The sequence below is a fragment of the Cornus florida genome, unplaced genomic scaffold (assembly GCF_030987335.1).
Source record: "Cornus florida cultivar Cherokee Brave unplaced genomic scaffold, ASM3098733v1 CherokeeBrave_3.0.0_Hap2_Chr11, whole genome shotgun sequence".
Classification (NCBI taxonomy): Eukaryota; Viridiplantae; Streptophyta; class Magnoliopsida; order Cornales; family Cornaceae; genus Cornus; species Cornus florida.
This window is the reverse complement of record NW_026775581.1, coordinates 41,597,098-41,615,152: the sequence shown is the minus strand read 5'-3', so window position 1 is coordinate 41,615,152 and position 18,055 is coordinate 41,597,098. Positions and strand designations below refer to the sequence as shown.

The following is an 18,055-nucleotide window of genomic DNA, read 5'->3' as shown; positions in this document are numbered from 1 at the left end:
AAAAAAAAATTGTAAAATCGTGAATCTGATCCAATCCGTGCGGATCGGATCAGATTGTTACATCCACGGATCGATGACGAATTCAAAAAAATTGAATTGTAATTCACGGATCGGGCCACAGGTTGGGCTGTTAAAATCCGACCCGATCAGTGAGTCCGTTCTGATCCGAACCGCGAGATTTTTATATGCATACATATGATATTTCATTTTATTGGTCCAACCAATACAACCATATGTGTGTGTGTGTGTTAGAAATTGTGAATGAAAATTATTTGATTAGTCATCGATCAATAGGTGTCTTTGACCGAACAGGTGTAATTAGTAGTTGGTTGTGGAATGAAAAGATGCAACTTAAAATGAACAGACACAACCTATTGGAATGGATGTGTCTAGTGGTGAATAGACACCATATAAATTATTGCAACCTATTGGAGTGGATGTATCTAGTGGTGAACAGACATTATGTGAACCATTGCAACCAATTGGAGTGGTTGTGTCCGGTGATGAAGAGACACATATAAATGGTTGTGTCCAGTAATGAAAAGACACATATTAATGGTTGTGTCTAATGATGAAGAGACACATGTAAATGGTTGTGTCCAATGATGAAGAGACACACTCGATCTAAAAATGCACTTCTATTTCTATAAATACCCCCTTGGGTTGCCATTTGCAAGTATTTCAATTCAATTTTTTTTTTTTTTTCCTCTCTCTCTCTTTCTCTAGACTTGAACCCAACCCAAGTGGGTTCAAACCATAGGTCAAGTGATTCGAGTCACTTAGGCCCTAATCCAATTTCATTGAACCATATTAAGATTGGTCCGAACCATTTGGTTCGGATCGGATTGCATTCAATTTAGCATTTATTTAGCATAGATTCATTTTTGAGTCAGAGAGAGTATTACACGAAGGAGGTTCACCGTATCCACGAGTTTGTACTGCTACTACTGGTGGATATAGACCGTTGTATCCTGGGAGATAAACGCCACTGAGTCCGTTAGCACCATAGCGGGGTGAATCTGTCTTGAGGACATAGTATCCAATACTAACCTCGGTCTAGGTTTTTTATTTATTATTATAATTTTATTGCTTTAATTTGTATTTTAATTAAATATATAGTTGCATATTTAATCAATCATTTCTTAGCATATTGTTAATTATCTGATAACATATTAGTATAAGGGTTGTTATATCTTAAATGTCACATGAAGCATATATTTTACCAACAATCTTAAGACAGACTCAGTCCTTGCGTAGATTTTACTATATGCTTTTACTTAAGATATAAACAAGAGAAATTATACTAATAATTGAGATATAATAAAATAATGTTATATACACTATTATATGATAATATGCTAAATATTGATTTGTTCAATATTATGTGAAATTGAAGTATGTTATATAAGTAGATTATTGATATAATTCAGTATTGGTTGAGTTATTTTTGTAATATGGTATTATGTAATATATTATATTATCTTAAATTTGTGCCAACTAGAGGTGGAAAAAATTATTTTGTTACTTTTATTAATGATTGCATAAGATACTGTTATGTAACATTAAAAAAATGAGGTTGAGAATTAACTTGGCATAAAGGTCAAGGTGTTAAGAAATTATAGAGGTGGTGAATACAAAACATCATGTGCTGACATTTGTTCAAAATATGATATTATTCACTAAACTACCGCTCCTTATTCGCCTCAACGGAACGGTGTTACTGAACGCAAAAACTGTACTTTAAAAGAAATGATGAATACTATGTTGATAAGTTTTGGTTTAACCCAAAATTTGTGTGAGGGGGGGGGGGGGGGGGGGGGGGGGGAGGGGGGGCTTTGCTTTACGCAAATTATGTTCTCAATAAAATAACTCAAAAGAAAGCAAATGTGACACCATATGAATTATGGAAAAGTCGAAAACCTTCCTATAAATTCTTAAAAATGTGGGGGATTCTAACTAAGGTTGCAGTTCCTACTCCTATGAAAGTTAAAGTGGGACCTAAAATGCGGCGACCTTATGGGTGGGTGTGCCGTGGGCAGGTGTAAGAGGCACTGACATGCTACCACACTATGCAAGCTACAAGTGCACAGTCCCATATCGCTTAGGTAAAGGAAATGTGAAGTGCTTTTATATGGTGGCATTATCTCCAATTGGTATGAAGGCCTTCTGGGATAAAACCCAAGAACAAAATCACACGGGTTCGGGCACAAAGCGGATAATATAATACCATGTGATGGAGTGGACGTTACATAAAACCTTTGATAGGTTATGCTCATAAAGATGAGCTTAGATATAGTAAGAAGACTAGAACGTCTAAATTTTTTATTCCTGATTTTCTAGCGTGCTTATTGGAGAATGAGTCACAAAACTTTAAGGAAGCAAATTCTTCTCCTGATTATTATTATTTCTTAAATTAATTATGTGATATAATAATATTAAACTATATTTATTTATACAAGTTAAATATTGTTTTTTATAAATGTTTACTATAATATTGAGCTATATAGTTGAATTACTTAGTGTGCATAGTAATTCAATTTTACAATATAATTTATCTAATGTGTGATATTATTAAATTTATTTGAATGACTGGTTTGTGTATTTAATACAACAAACAAAAATTGACTAGTCTAACTATGTCAATTATTCCAATAGTCAAGGGAAAAAGATCTATACTAGTGTCTAAGACACGTATAGCTGTGAATGAGCTGAATAAGAGAAGATTTTTCGATAACTCTGAAGAGTTTAATAGAAAATGTTATGGATACATTAAGCTAGTATACTGAGACAAGTTAAATCAAGTTAGTTACCTATAATGGACAATTTAGCTAAAACCTAAAATGTTACTGAGTTGCAAACTAGTTAGCTTAGCTATAAGCTAAAATGATTAATGAGGTACATAGAATCTAAGAAGAAGATGAAAATCTGTTAGCTGATTCTAGCTCTTAACTTGGTAGTAAAAAAATACGAGGGTGGTGAATAGTTATTTTAGCCATAGGACCAACGAGCTAGTGGCCTAGCGGTATCAACCTCTTATCTTCCAAAGGAAGGTTAAAGGTTCAAATCTTATAAAAGACAAGTGTGTGTGAGTACCAATTAGGAAAAAAAAAAAAAAAAAAAAAAATTTAGCCATAAGCTATTTGAGCTATACATCATATCTGCTCATGTATGAGGGAATAATACTACTTGTAAAGTAGTATTTTTAAAAAAATATTTTTCAAAACAAATTACTCTACTACCAAGATAAACTACTTAGATAAGTGTGTACTAAAGTTAAGAGCTACTATAATTGATAACTGAGCAAACTTAACTTCAAGCTAGTGGTAACAGCAGAGAAGTGAGTGTTCACTATGTGGTGATGTATCCAAAGCTTAAACAATAAGTGAGTTATTTGCTTAAATGATTGAGTTATGTGATGTGTGATACATGCAAGGTTATGACATGTTAATATGATTGACTTAACATGAACCTAAATATAAATAATTCAAGTAATAAATATGAGACATGTAGAAGCAAATATTAATTAGAGTTTAATCTAATTAATATCTTTAGCATTAATTCACAGTAATGTCGGTGAATTATTATAAGAATATGTTAGAGATAAAGTGAGTACATATGCATTAGAGACTGTTATATATGCTTGTTGAGAAGCCAATATAGAACCTTGAAAAAATAGATGAGGTGAAATATTTAATATATGGTATTTCCAAAGTTGGAAAATCATAATAAATACATCGGTGATAAAATTTTAAATTATCCCAAAGTTGTGGAGAGATATTATCTATAGAAAAAATTTGCTCCGAGTCACTCAACATAAGAGAAATACTTATAAATGTGGGGAGTTCCATGTCCTAAGAATTTTAAATAATAATAATAAATCATTTTATAGTAATATAACAATAGTGCATGTTATTTTCTACAAGAAAAATATTATGGAACAACTAGAAGAGTTCTTTTTTCAGTTGAAGAACCGAGTTATATGTTCCAGTTGAAAAGTCAAGTGTGCAAGCTTATAAGTCCTTGAATGGATTAAAGCTACTATCGAGATAATGACATAAATGTGATGCATAAGTCATTGTATGCCTTAAAAAATAAATGATATACTTATTAGCATATTTGATATGAAAGATTTAATATCTGATAACATAGTATATTCTCAATAAAGTGAGATTGAGATAATACTAGTTATGATAATAAAAGCCTAGCTAACTTTTGTAAATGAAAATCTCAAATATAAATACTAGTCAAAGTATATCATTAGTTGAGATTGTAAGGCATCTTAATAATTGTGTTTAATTGCACATTTTCAATCTAGGATAGGATCGCTAAAAAATAATAAATTGGGTAGTTGAGATACACCTTAAGTCCAATATTGTATAGATCGATATATCTAACTAAATTGGAGGTGTAACAGTAATGCAATCTGGTTGTGGGATATTAAAAACTTCAAATCCAAGAGTGGATATGTCTTTTATATTAAAGGTGTAGTTGTATGTTCTTAATATAACTCAAAGTTAGAAACTTTGAATAAATCAAATAGGAAAGTCAATAGACTTCACCTAGAGGACATTTCAAAATAAGTCTACACTTGTGCCACTAAAGAAAAGGATATTGCTAACAATAAGCAATTTTAGGGTACAAAATATACAGTTGCTCTCAACTGAAGAAATCTCTATAGAGTGTAATATTTTTAAACACAACCTTGTGGTCACATATAAAATTGAGGTTGTACTAGAGAGCAATTGTACAGATCATCGAGGGGAATGAGATTAAAAGCTGAAAGCTAGCGAGTCATCTTAATAGAAACCCAACCTAGTTGACTAGAGATCCCAAGATCTAGGTTTAAAGGGACAATAAAAATTCTGAATGACTCACCAGAAGTACTGGGAAGATATAAATCTTCTATCCATTTCTATGATGAGACAGTGCTACCTACAGTGAGGATTAGGATAAGCTACCATTTTAATGACTCATATACCTTGAAAATTCAAGTGGGGTATAGTAGGATACTTTAATAAGAAGTCACCTATATAAGTGTGAAATGGGGCCACTTCTATGAGAACTATAAAGGCTAAGTTTTCTGGAGCACTCATTGAATACCTGGAGTTGTTTAGGGCCAAAATGAACACAATGATGAGAACTAACTTTGTGAGGAAGGAAACTGTATATTTGTTATTGTCTTGGTTTACATAAACAGCTGAACAGTTCAAGACATCACGTTCACTAGTTAGCCAGTAAATCCGATAGCAATACACTAGGGAAGGTTCAAGGCCAAAAACTACCTATCCCGATGCAGTAACTTTCCGACTATACTCTCTCTAGTGTCTGCATGATCATCTTTTCCATTTAAGTAGCCAAATTCCATTCATGTGAGAGATTGTTAGAAATTGTGAATTAAAATTGTTTGATTAGTCATCAGTAGGTGTCTTTGACTGAACATGTGTGATTACTAGTTGGTTGTGGAATGAAAAGATACAACTTAAAATGAATAGACATAACCTATTGGAGTGGATGTGTTTAGTGGTGAACAGATACTATATGAATCATTGTAACCTATGGGAGTGGAAGTGTCTAGTGGTGAATAGACACCATGTGAACCATTACAACCAATTGGAGTGGTTGTGTCTGGTGATGAAGAGGCACATATAAATGGTTGTGTTTAGTATTAATGGTTGTGTCTAATGATGAAGAGACGCATGCAAATGGTTGTATCCAATAATGAAAAGATACACCCAATCCGAAAAGGTACTTCTATTTTAATAAATACACCATTGGGCTACCATTTGCAAGTAGTTGAATTCAATTTTTTTTTTTTTTTTCCTAGACTTGAACCTAACCCAAGTGGGTCAAACCATAGGTCAAGTGGTTTGAGTCACTTAGACCCTAATCAAATTACATCGAACCATATTAAGATTGGTCCGAACCATTTGGTTCGAATTGCATCCAATTTAGCATTTATTTAGTATAGATGCATTTTTGAGTCAGAGAGAGTATTACACGGAGAAGGTTCGCCGTATCCACGAGTTTGTAGTGCTGCTATTAGTGGATGTAGACCGTTGTATCCTGAGATATAGACGCCACTGAGTCCGTTAGCATTATAGCGGGGCGAATCTGTCTTAAGGATATAGTATCCAATACTAGCCTCGGTCCAAGTTTTTTATTTATTATTATAATTTTATTGCTTTAATTTTCGTTTTAATTAAATATATAATTGCATATTTAATTAATCATTTCTTAGCGTATTATTAATTATCTCATAACACATTAGTATAAGGGTTGTTATATTTTAAATGTTACATGAAACATATATTTTACTAACAATATATTCAAATAATGTATTAATTAATTTAATTAGTTAATGACCATTCAATGAACTCTTAGAACGTTATAGTTAATGATCATATGAATTAATTTTGATAAATTTATCCATTTAGTTATGGTTAAAAATAAATAATATTGGACAATTTAGAAAAAATTTTAATCTGCGAATCCGATCCATCATTCCACGAATACAATCCTATCCGTTATCCTACGGATCGGTAGCGGATTAAGAATTTTTCAATCAGTTAGGAGCGGATCAGATTTGGATTGATGCCTAATCTGATTCGTTCCGCGGTCACCCCTATAGCTAATAAGTCTAAAAGCGTGGCAACTCCAGTTGCAAAATACATAAAACTATCAATTTTTTAATTTTGTCAAAAAAAAAAAAAAATCTGTTAAAAACGGATCAAATTAGAATTAATATCTAATTCGATCCAATCCGTGACCACCCTACAACTAACTAAGTCTAAAAACGTAATGAATCGAGTTCCAAACTACATAAAACTATCAATTTTTGAACTTTGTCAAAATTTCAGCACAACAACGACAGTGTAGTAAAACTTAGCCTGGTGAATGGGACCTAGTCCACCCAACGATACTGAGCACCTTTGGTCTTTTAAAAATAAATATTCATTTTATTTTTATTTCGAACCAATTGATTTGATAATTTTTGTCAAACTTATATAGTCCCATATTTACAACTGTGAGACAGTTCAGGAGATTATTGCATTTTATATAAAAGTAATATAATAATCTTTATGAGGATCAAAATGTAAAATCACTCTATCTCTTAACTCCATCCAAGAAAATGCCTTGACATTGAAGAATATTTTTTGTATCACAAGAAAAGCTATGTAATAATTTATTGTACGTAGCCTACTATTATTGTTAGGCCTTTTAAAAATTGAACCGTTGCTTTTGCTCCACATCATAAACGTGTCGGCCCAAAGGTGTTTGGTGACTCGAGCTTTAATGGACTTTTTCAATGTACTATAATAATATAGTATTTACGAAGAAAATTTATTTATTTATTTATTATTTGTTTATTTATTTTTCCAGTAGAAAGAAACAATTAATCCATATAAAAATGCTTAAAAAGTCACCTTTTGAAATATAAACAAAAGAATTTGAAGTAATTGTTAATCAATTACAGATGATAAATTCTTTGGATCCAACAAGGAAGGTTAGGTCCAATGGGGATATATGAGGGTTAGAGTGACTTGCAAATTTAAACTATATATATATATATATATATCATTACAATTATTCTGAAACCCCAACAAGGGTTAGAGTGACTTTTTATTTAATATATATTTTTTTGGGTACTTTTTTTGAGTTGAAAATAAGATGAGAGAGAACACTTAATTTCAATTTCTTTGAAAAAAAACTGTCCTTTTTTACTTTCTCAAAAGTTGTTACTGCACGCAAAGGAATTTGTCTAGCTTTTTGAAAAAGTCATTTACTATGTTATATTACAATAATGTATTTCTCAAAAATGGTTAAGATATGGTTAAAATAAGAAGAAATTAACAAACTTTCTTTGTTCGATACAAATGATATAAGAAAAGAAAGTAGAAAAGGAAGGATGACTATTTTATAAATTTTCATCTGTCTAAAATGGGCGGAAGGAAAGACAAGTTGACTATTATAAAAATTTTAAATTAAATATTATCTAAATTATACAAGTTTTAAATTATAATAATTTCTCTATAAATTACAATATTATAAATATATTGGATATAATAGTAAAAACAATCAAAAGCTTCTCTTTTCTTCTCTCTCTTAACGAATATAGGAAATTATAAGTTTATTCTCTTTTATTCTATTAAATCGAACAAAAGAAAGAAATACACGATTACTTTCCTAGGGATGTTTCATCCATCCATCTAATTTTTTTTCTTTCCTAGCTAACAGAGCATAAGATAAAACCAATTTATACATAATTTTTAAACAAGTGATATAATAGTCTATATTTCTCAATTAAAAAAATTGAATGTTCTAGAACATCATTCTATTTTTAATTTTCACATTATTTTTATTGTTTTTGAATTACCAAAAAAGAATTGATTATTCCTTTTAGGTAAATTGTGACATTTCTGTGTTTCAGATTGCTTTTCAATTACGTAAAGGGCTTTTATTTTTAAAAAATGGTTAAGATGTGTTTGATAATTATTAAAGCCCTTTTAAATGAAGTTGCGTGTTCCGGATAAATATTATATATTTTAGATAACTATTAGCTCTTCTTTTACAAAATTACTATTATCAAATATTGTAACATTATATTAACTGATATTATTATAAAATTAGCAATACAAACGCTTTTAAAAAATATTGTTACCGAACTAATTTAATTATAAAAGTTATAATAACACCAAACACCTAACATATGTTTTTTTTCCAACATTTTTTCTATTCTAACAACGTCACCAAAAGACTCTATGTCTGTAAGAGAATTGTAATAAATTATAGTGTTTTTTTTCTTGCATACTTTTGAATATAATAACAATATTCATTTTTTTGGTCTAAACTAAAATAACCATATAAAGCCTACACAAAATGGCCGAAAATTAGCACATTCCAGCAGCTCAAATCCAGCCCAGAGCCGGTAAACTTCTAAGCCTGGCCCATTGACAAGTCAAAATCCTGCTGAGCTCGGACCTAGGCAAAGGCAGGACCGAAGAATTTGTAGCTGAACCAGCCTCGACCCATTAAAGTGAAGGATGACTAGTATCACCGGTACAAGAAAGTGTGGAAGTGTTTCTTTCTGATGAGATATGCGTAGGCCTGTCAACAAGTTGTATTCGAACCGGATCATGGTCGATCCGATCCGAATCCGATTAGCATATAAAGTGATCCGATCCGATCCTATAATCCGACGGATCCGATCCGAATCCGATTAGCATATAAAGTGATCCGATCCGATCCTATAATCTGACAGATTCTTTCTTTTCTTAATCCATATCCGATATTCATTCTATCAGTTATCCGATCCGATTATAAACTATACATTTGCAATTTGAACAAACACAACTCAAGCAAATTAATTCAGAAACACCAAATCAATTGTGTTGAATATCTTCTAAACAATGGTAAAAACAGATAAGATCAAAGCTAGGGCTTACAAAGAGAGAGAAAACTGGGTTTTTGTAACAAAGAACTAAAATCACCATAAAAAAAGAGAGAATGAGCGGGAGGGGAAGAAGAAAATAAAGAGGGAAGACAAAATCTGAAATAAATTGTTGTGAAAAATGGAAAATTAGGGCTTTTAATAGAGAGATGAAAAGGAAGAATAAAAGAAAAAGGAGGGAAAATAAATAACAAAGAAACTACTCCAGATTCCATTCCGGCTAATCGGATTGGATTCCGATCGAAATCCGATCCATTGACAGGTCTAGATAGGCGCTTTCAGATGTTCCATGCAAATTGAACTGATCATTGTGATTTGTCACCCTTTCATTTGTAAAATTTCATCACTACAAATACAGGAATTCCAGAGTATTGAGAAATCAATACACAAGAACAAAAAGAAATACCAACGCATAACACCCTACACAATTTTGCAAACATGAACTGCCTCGTTGCATCTCTGCAGCAAAAACCCTAAACACAAAGGCCTCATTACGACATTTGAATGCCACTCACTTTCTCAAACATCATGGTTTTGACAACATCCTTTACGAAGACATAAAAGCATTCTCTGCAAGAACTAGGCATTAAAGTGGACATTCGAAGCTGCTGATCTTGTTTGTCATGGCAGCATACGGAACTTGGGAAAGAGCGGACACCAGGCTTTGGTCGCTCCAAACCACATGCGGCCAAGATGGAATGAGTGGCAAGCCTCGCGACTTCCTTGAATGCATTCACTTCTGCACAGAAAAATCAATAAATTTTCTTTTTTCAGTATTCCTACAAGATAAATTGAAGTAAAATTGCTTCAAGCCAATCATAATAATTAAAGGGGCATCTCAAATGGGGCCATCCTACAGTTTCTGCAAATTTAAATAAAACGAGAACGTTATCCATGACATTAAACTTCACCATATTTTCTTTCTTGGGGTGGACAAGATCCTGGATTTGATTTCCAGGTGTTCATATGTTGCATTATGCAGATTATGACAATATGAACATTAAATTTTGTTTTTCTTTCCATAATTCAACAAAAATTATCAGGGATATAATTATCAGCTGCTAAAAATTCAAATTTATTTACTATTATTTATTTATGCTACCGAATATGACGATTACTTGCCAGCACTGTGTTCTGAGTTCTCTGACATACGTAAAAATTCCTTTGCTCACTATGCAGAATCTTTAAATGTTAGCATATCCCATTTCCATAAATGGTAAATTGCCCAGGATTTCATAAATGAGAAAGCTATTTCTTTAAAATCTCTATACTTATCTCACCATTGCAGGGACCTTAAAATGGGTTCGCGAAGTCCTAAAGAAGCAGATTTGGTACGTTGAACTCAAACCAACAAAACAAAAAAAACAAAAACTTGAAGTATACACTTAGGGGAAATCATAATTGCCTATAAAACATAAGGAAGCTAGAACCTTTCCTTTACCATGTTCCCATAGCCTAAGAATTGTAGTGGTAATCACTTCACAGAGACTATTTATGAAAGACATAAGCTCAAACAAAATGTGCATACCTAACTTTTTATCTCCACTCAGAAGCTTTAGATTGAGCTTGACAAGAGACTGAATCTCACTCTTCGCATTTTCATCTCTTTTAGCCTGGCTTTTGGCACGATTTACCTTCAGGAGTTTCTATCTTGTTGGAGGAAGAGGCATCCGATGTACCACAAGTAAAATTTGAAGCTATGTGCACCACTGACCCAACAGCAGATCCATTATGCTCTTTAAGAACATCTGATGAGGCTCCAAGTGAATACTCCTGTGAGTGTTTCCCGCCATTTCCATAGCAAATGTCAAGTCTGGGCCATCCTAGCAGATGGCAACTCATACACTGGTGAATTAGATGGCAAACCCGCACCGAATTTTAAATCTGTCACCATAGTAACAGTCCTCTGCTTTTGTTTTTCAAACATCGGAGATTTATGCAAATCGTTTACCTTCTCCAGAGAATTATACTGGTAATGGTTTTTATATCCATTGATTTTAAGATTCGTAGCCCCAGGTTGTTTCCCATTCGCCATGAGAAGACATGGATTCATGTTAACTTTTCCTTTTGGAACATTTACTTTGCTTGAATGATGTTTTGAAGCCTGATGCATGAAGCTGGCCCTTCCACGTCCCTTTTCAATAGACTTTGCAGCATCCATCATTTTCCATGCTTTTTCTATATTGTATGAGCCTCTATTCTGTGATATATTACAGGAAGTATCATTTTGAGCTGTCAATTGCTGACCCCTGCAAGATCTGCAATTAGGTTGACTTAATTTGTCATGATTAGTGCAACTGGAACAGAAACTCAAGGCCCCACTTCGGAAGCCATTCCAATTTTCACGTAATGCTCGTATGCGATCATGCACAATGCGATAACGCTGCAACGTTCTCGCACCCAAGGCAGTTGCGTTAGATGCAACAGCAGGAGTTCTTGAATCCCCCTCAAACGCATTAGATGCAACAGCAGGATTTCTTGAATCCCCCTCGGACGTGTTAGCTGCAACACTCATTCCTCTGTCAGGAGCAATACCAGATGACAACCGACTTGTACGCAGAGAATCTGTTGTATGGGGTCTCTGAACCTCTCTGATACCAGGTTCAGCTACAATATCTAAGACAGAAACAGAAGCCCCAGCTGGTGGCACTTCATGAGCGTTACAACAGGTTTGACTGGCACAATCGGTATCTATTTCGCTTTTGGTATATTCATCCACAGAAACAGTACAGTCCTGGCAAAACCAATCACCTACAGGTCCAGTGGCACCCAGACCAACACAGTAAGTATGATAGGCAGAGTCACAAAGATCACAAAGTAGCAGACGGCTTTCATCTATCCTACTACGGCACACACCACATTGTACTTCCGAATATGGATGAGGAGTCTCTATTGCCCTATGGCACACCTGCAAGGGCAAGGATATATCAAAATAAAACATGTGACAATCAGTAGATAATAAGGCTTCCAGTTTAAGCTACAGTTTGCGGACAAGGACTAGATTGACAGTCCAAAGTAATACGAATTGTCACAGTTGGCACATCAACTCTCTTAGATTTAGACATTGGAGCAAGCCCATATGTGTAATATTGTAAATCCACAATATCATATATATCTACAAGTGCACATATCAGTTGCGTGCATGTGCTCTTGACTGAGAGTAAAAAGAGAATCATAGAGAAAATAATGAATAAAATATATACTAGGTAATAGAGTCGACAATGGAAGGCATAATGTACTTGCTTTTACATGCAAACTTTAATAAATAATATAAAAGTGTCCAATCAGCCCCGAAATGGGTAGACACGAGTTGTCTCTACAAGTGTGCAACATGTTAATCATCCAGGGGAGAAAATTTTCCACATATATAGTAGAATTTAGGTTTCATACCTATTAATAATAGAACACAAAAATAAGTCTTAGTTAAATTATAAACATGTCTAACAACTTATAATTTGTTTCATGCTGCACAAAGCCACTCTCATTCTTCCATCCCAAACTTTTAGCAGGGGAGAGAGAGAGGGAGTGCTGGGAATTAAGTAACCAGCAACAAGGTAGAGGATGACCAAGGCAAACTCAAATAGCCTTCAAATGAACCAAATCAAGCCAAATCAGTGGCTAAAGATTTAAAAGGCCTCCAAAATGTCAGTAATCTGATAATGAGACACCCACAGGGATCAGTAGCCTTATGAGAACTGGACCTTGGACCCAACATAGGGTCCATTTGTCTTAAATGTTAAATAAAGCTTGGAGAACTAATATAACTTAAAACATCACATATCAAAGCCGTCAAGGGAAGGCTAGCAAACAGCAAACCTCAAAGTGCCAAGCAAATTTATGTGACATGTAATATAAGAGCCCACACACATAGATAAACAAATTCATATAAAAGTAAAAAGCTTATTCTTAAATCTTAAGAAGAGCAGGACAATGAGTATTTCAAAAACTCCCATCTTGTAATAATCTAGGAATTGGTTTCCATGAATTGTACATTGATCCTAGATTACACTTTTTTTTGGTCTGTTTACCTTTTTATTACTTGATTTATTTATTTGATTGGTATACATTCATGAATGACCTTTTTTTCTATTGTTATTATTCTTATTTTTTTAGTATAGTAATATGAGACCAAAACCTAGAATACAAAGACACATAGATAGTAAAAATGAAAAAATAAAAAAATTCTCGAAGAAATTAAAAGTTGGTGATTGACTCAACAATAGCCACTTGATTATCTCATTTGATCACCATAATGGTCACTATCATTGCTTAGATTAAAATCTGTGAATTATGATTTTTAACTAATATTCATAAAAATTGGATAATTAACATCAAGGCAAAAGACCAAAGTAAGCAAATTAAGAAAAGGAACAGGAAAAACAAAAATAAGAAGAATGACATAAATTAGCTGGCAATCAAAGAAAAAATATAAAAATTGATGTTGGCAACCTAACTTGTGAAAAGGGCTAGATGTGAGATTTTGTCCGAGTCTACAAAGGCAACAAGTAAAATAAAATTTAAAAATAATTGTTTTAGGAAAAAATTGGCCGCCATTTAATGTGAAGTCCGTCAAATTTAAAGTATTTAGAGAGAAATATAAAGGAATGTGGTAAAATATGTTTGCTTTGTTTGAATATTGAGGATTGTATTGGCAAATGTCTACGTAAAACTAGGTTGTAAGTTGAACAAAATGTCTTGAGTCAATATATTTACAACCAAAGAAGATATCGAAGAAGAGGAAGATGAAGTAACATCAAAGATCATGACGAAAATTCCTCAAACCCATGTTCTAGTTGAAGTTGACTTGTGTTAACACATGACAAAATACTTGAGATTTGCAAGTACCATTGCAATAGCATTCAGTTTGTCTTTACTTTATTTTTAAGAAGGGGAAGAAAAGATGGAAAATAAAGTTTCCATCTTTGAGTTATTCTCACAGCTGTCACTATAAGGTGGATATGGTTAAAAGTATTTTTATGGAGGAAGGTTTGGATCAGATTTTTTTAAAAAAATATTAACATGTTTGATTGCTGGTTTTCACCTCTTAGTGGGTTCCAAGAGATTGATGCAGACAAGCATGAAGCCTTTCCAAATTTGGAAATAACATTTTGAAATTCAGCCTACAAAGACAAGTAAATAAGAAAATCATTTTCTTTAAGAGCTACCATAATGTATATGACAAAATAAACATCAAGCAAACTAAAAAGAAAAAGAGAGACAGACTCAAAATAATGATCACCAAAATGTACATGACGCAGTTAATTAATAGGAAGAATGGCATGACATCCGGTACTCTTCAATATTGTCAAAGTAAAATGAACAATTAGGCACATTAAATTCCGCTAATGATTTCCCACTTCGAGAAACCTAATGCATTGATCGGAAAATATTCACATGAAATTTTCCATAAAACAAAAATGGCATCAGTTTATGGATTAGACTATACATAATTTAGAGTAGATCTTGAAGCTCTAGCATCTTCTATTGTATCTGCTGCTTGAAACTTGACTCAGCTTGAGATTTGATCTAGAATCCACTGTAGTTCTTGCTCGGCTTGAGATTCATCTTGAATGCACTGTAGTTATTGCTCGGACAGTGCATGTGATAGATATATAGAATTTGTGCACGACTGTTGAGTATTGCTTGTAAGAATCTCCATCTCTGCTCGTTTGTTCCATTTTCCCTTGATCCGAAAACAAAACAGTTGGATGAAGATCACACTAAAAATTGTAAACAAATTCAAAATTTTAGAAAAAAAGAAGAAGGTATGTCTTACTTTATCAGAGTCAAGTCTGAATTCATGCATAATCCAATCACTCTTCGAGCATTTATTACAAATTGGATTTACCATCTTTGTAGTTGTGAAATTTAAGACTCTTCATATAACCCTTCTTGGGTTTCCCTGGAATTAGCTTGTCCCCTTGGGTGGCCTTCCACCATCCTCCTCTAAGCCTCCTTGTCGGCCTCTTCCCATTTTGTTTTGCATATTTCTTCTCTCTTTTAACATAATAATATCCTTCCAAATACTCTGCACACTTGGTGTGATCTGCTACATCCAATAACTGTTTTGTTTTCGGATCAAGAGAAAACGGTACAAACGAGCAGAGATGGAGATTCTTACAAGCAATACTCAACAGTTGTGCACAAATTCTATAGATCTGTCACATGCACTCTCCGAGCAAGAACTACAGTGCATTCAAGATGAATCTCAAGCCGAGCAAGAAATACAGAGCACGCAGTGGATTCAAGATGAATCTCAAGCCGAGCAAGAACTACAGTGGATTCAAGATCAAATCTCAAGCTGAGTCAAGTTACAAGCTGCAGATACAACAGAAGATGAAAGAGCTTCAAGATCTGCTCTAAATTCTGTATAGTCTAATCTATAAACTGATGCCATTTTTGTTTTATGGAAAATTTCATGTGAATATTTTCCAATCAATGCATTAGGTTTCTCGAAGTGGGAAATCATTAGAGGAATTTAATGTGCCTAATTGTTCATTGTAGTTTGACAATATTGAAGAGTACCGGATGTCATACCATTCTTCCTATTAATTAAATGCGTCATGTACATTTTGGTGATAATTATTTTAAGTCAGTCTCTCTGTGTTTTTTTAGTTTGCTTGATGTTTATTTTGTCATATACATTATGGTAGCTCTTAAAGAAAATGATTTTCTTATTCACTTGTCTTTGTAGGTTGAATTTCAAAATGTTATTTCCAAATTTGGAAAGGCTTCATGCTTATTTGCATCAATCTCTTGGAACCCACTAAGAGACAAAAACCAGCAATCAACATAATCAAACATGTAAATTTTTTTTAAAAAAATAATCTGATCCAAACCTTCTCCATAAAAATACTTTTAACCATATCCACCTTACTGTGACAGTTTTGAGAATAACTCAAATCATAACCCATGTTCTATGAAATTTTTACTAATGGGGAGATTAGATTTTTACCATGGAACACGTAAACCTCTAAAGCCTCTCTCTCTCTAATACTGAGAGAGAGAGGAATAACCAGTGGGTATTTTTTATTTTATATTTTTTCTTAATTTGTATTTTACAAGTGATTACTAAATTGCCAAAAAAGGTCCTCAAGGTCCATTCTCAAATCATGAAAATTGGTTTAAGCCCTACAATAAACTAACACCCAACTTCAACCAAGTCAATTCCAAAAACCAAAACAAACCCACTACAAATCTTCACAATCAGACTACAAATATATATATATATATATATATATATATATGTATAGTATTGAGAAATTCCTGACCTGATCACGAACTGGAACGTTAACAAGGCGCTCGGTGAGAAACAATCCATCCTTTGGCGGACGACGAATGGTAGTGAACCTGCGCTTACATAGGGGGCAACGAGACTCGACCTTTGACCATTCCATGATGCAGACGAAGCAGAAGTAGTGGTCGCAGCTATCGATACACCCTCTGATAGCCTTCCCATCTTCCATCAAACATATTCCACAGCAGTTCCTTTCCGAAACATCAACCGTTGATTCATCAATACTTTTCTCCATCAAACAGATTTCACAAGTGTGCGTTTCCGAATCATCAACCGTTGATTCATCAATTCCTGTGTCTTTTCCTTTGGAGAACGAAGAGGGAGGTGAGCTTAGGGTTTTGAGGCGTTTGCTGGGAGACATCTCCGGTTCGTCCAGGGTTACGGTGGCCTGCCTGTGGGACGACCCTGAGGTATCTGAGTCACTCGCCATGGCTGGAGAAATCACAGGTTTTGGTAATTGCAGGCCGAGGTGTGGTACAGTACTTTATTGAAAAAGAACCATTTATTTATTTATTTATTTTTGCTATGTTTGGAATAATGAATTTGAAAACAGGATTAAAGTTGGAATCACTGGCTAATAAATGAGATTTAAAAATGATGTGATGTCAAATACTTTTTAACACGTTTCAAATCCTACCTAAATTTTCGTAAACATTGTTTAATGAAAATAATTTGGTAATTAACTTATATATATCTTTGTCTCTGAATTTACAAGTTAATAATAAATTATCAGTTAGTAATAAAATATCATTGTTTTTTTGTTTGGTATCAGTATCTCAAACTACATAGATTGATTCACCATCAATTTTGTAATTTTGTATCTAAGAATATGACATAATTTTATGATTAAAAGTCATGTAATCCAATTATTTATAATTCATATCCTACAGCAAACTTATATTTATACTATACAAATTTAATGAATAATTAAAAATTTAATATATAAGTGAAAATATAATTATCAATTAATAAAATATACTTGTTAATTTTTTAGTGTATAAATTGTTGTGTATCAATTTCTAAGTAACATAACGACCTTACTTGAACGGGATCTGTTCTATAAGCGTACCTCTGCATCCTTGATTACTAAGGTTAGTCAAAAAAAAAAAAAATGGAAGGAAGGAAGAAGAAGAAGAAGAAGAAGAAGAAGAAGAAGAAGAAGGAGGAGGAGGATTAATTTCACTGAAAATTACCATCACACTCATGTTATAAATATTTGTTTCTCACTCACACCTCAATTATTATCTTTAAACATCTGACACTATATAAAATAACTTAAACGGCCCTTAACTTTGTCAAAAAAAAAAAAA

At 33.2% G+C, this 18,055-nt stretch overlaps 1 protein-coding gene across 1 annotated transcript; it reads right to left on the bottom strand.

Annotated features, from left to right (window-relative positions):
* Nucleotides 1-9,750: 9,750 nt before the first annotated feature.
* Nucleotides 9,751-17,260, bottom strand: LOC132284639 (uncharacterized). The gene is made up of 3 exons (XM_059786761.1): nucleotides 16,720-17,260; nucleotides 10,977-12,356; nucleotides 9,751-10,187 (listed from the first exon to the last, which is right to left on the bottom strand). Exons 1-2 carry the CDS (start codon nucleotides 17,173-17,175, stop codon nucleotides 11,256-11,258), a joined length of 1,557 nt encoding a protein of 518 aa, XP_059642744.1. The 5' UTR covers nucleotides 17,176-17,260; the 3' UTR covers nucleotides 9,751-10,187; nucleotides 10,977-11,255.
* Nucleotides 17,261-18,055: the final 795 nt, after the last annotated feature.

What these genes read in the sequence shown, in the direction of transcription:
- LOC132284639 (XM_059786761.1), bottom strand. Translation starts at nt 17,175, where the DNA reads ATGGCGAGTGACTCAGATACCTCAGGGTCGTCCCACAGGCAGGCCACC. An exon ending in ACGTTCCAGTTCGTGATCAG is followed by an intron (nt 12,357 to 16,719) that starts GTCAGGAATTTC and finishes TTGCCCTTGCAG; the next exon opens with GTGTGCCATAGGGCAATAGA.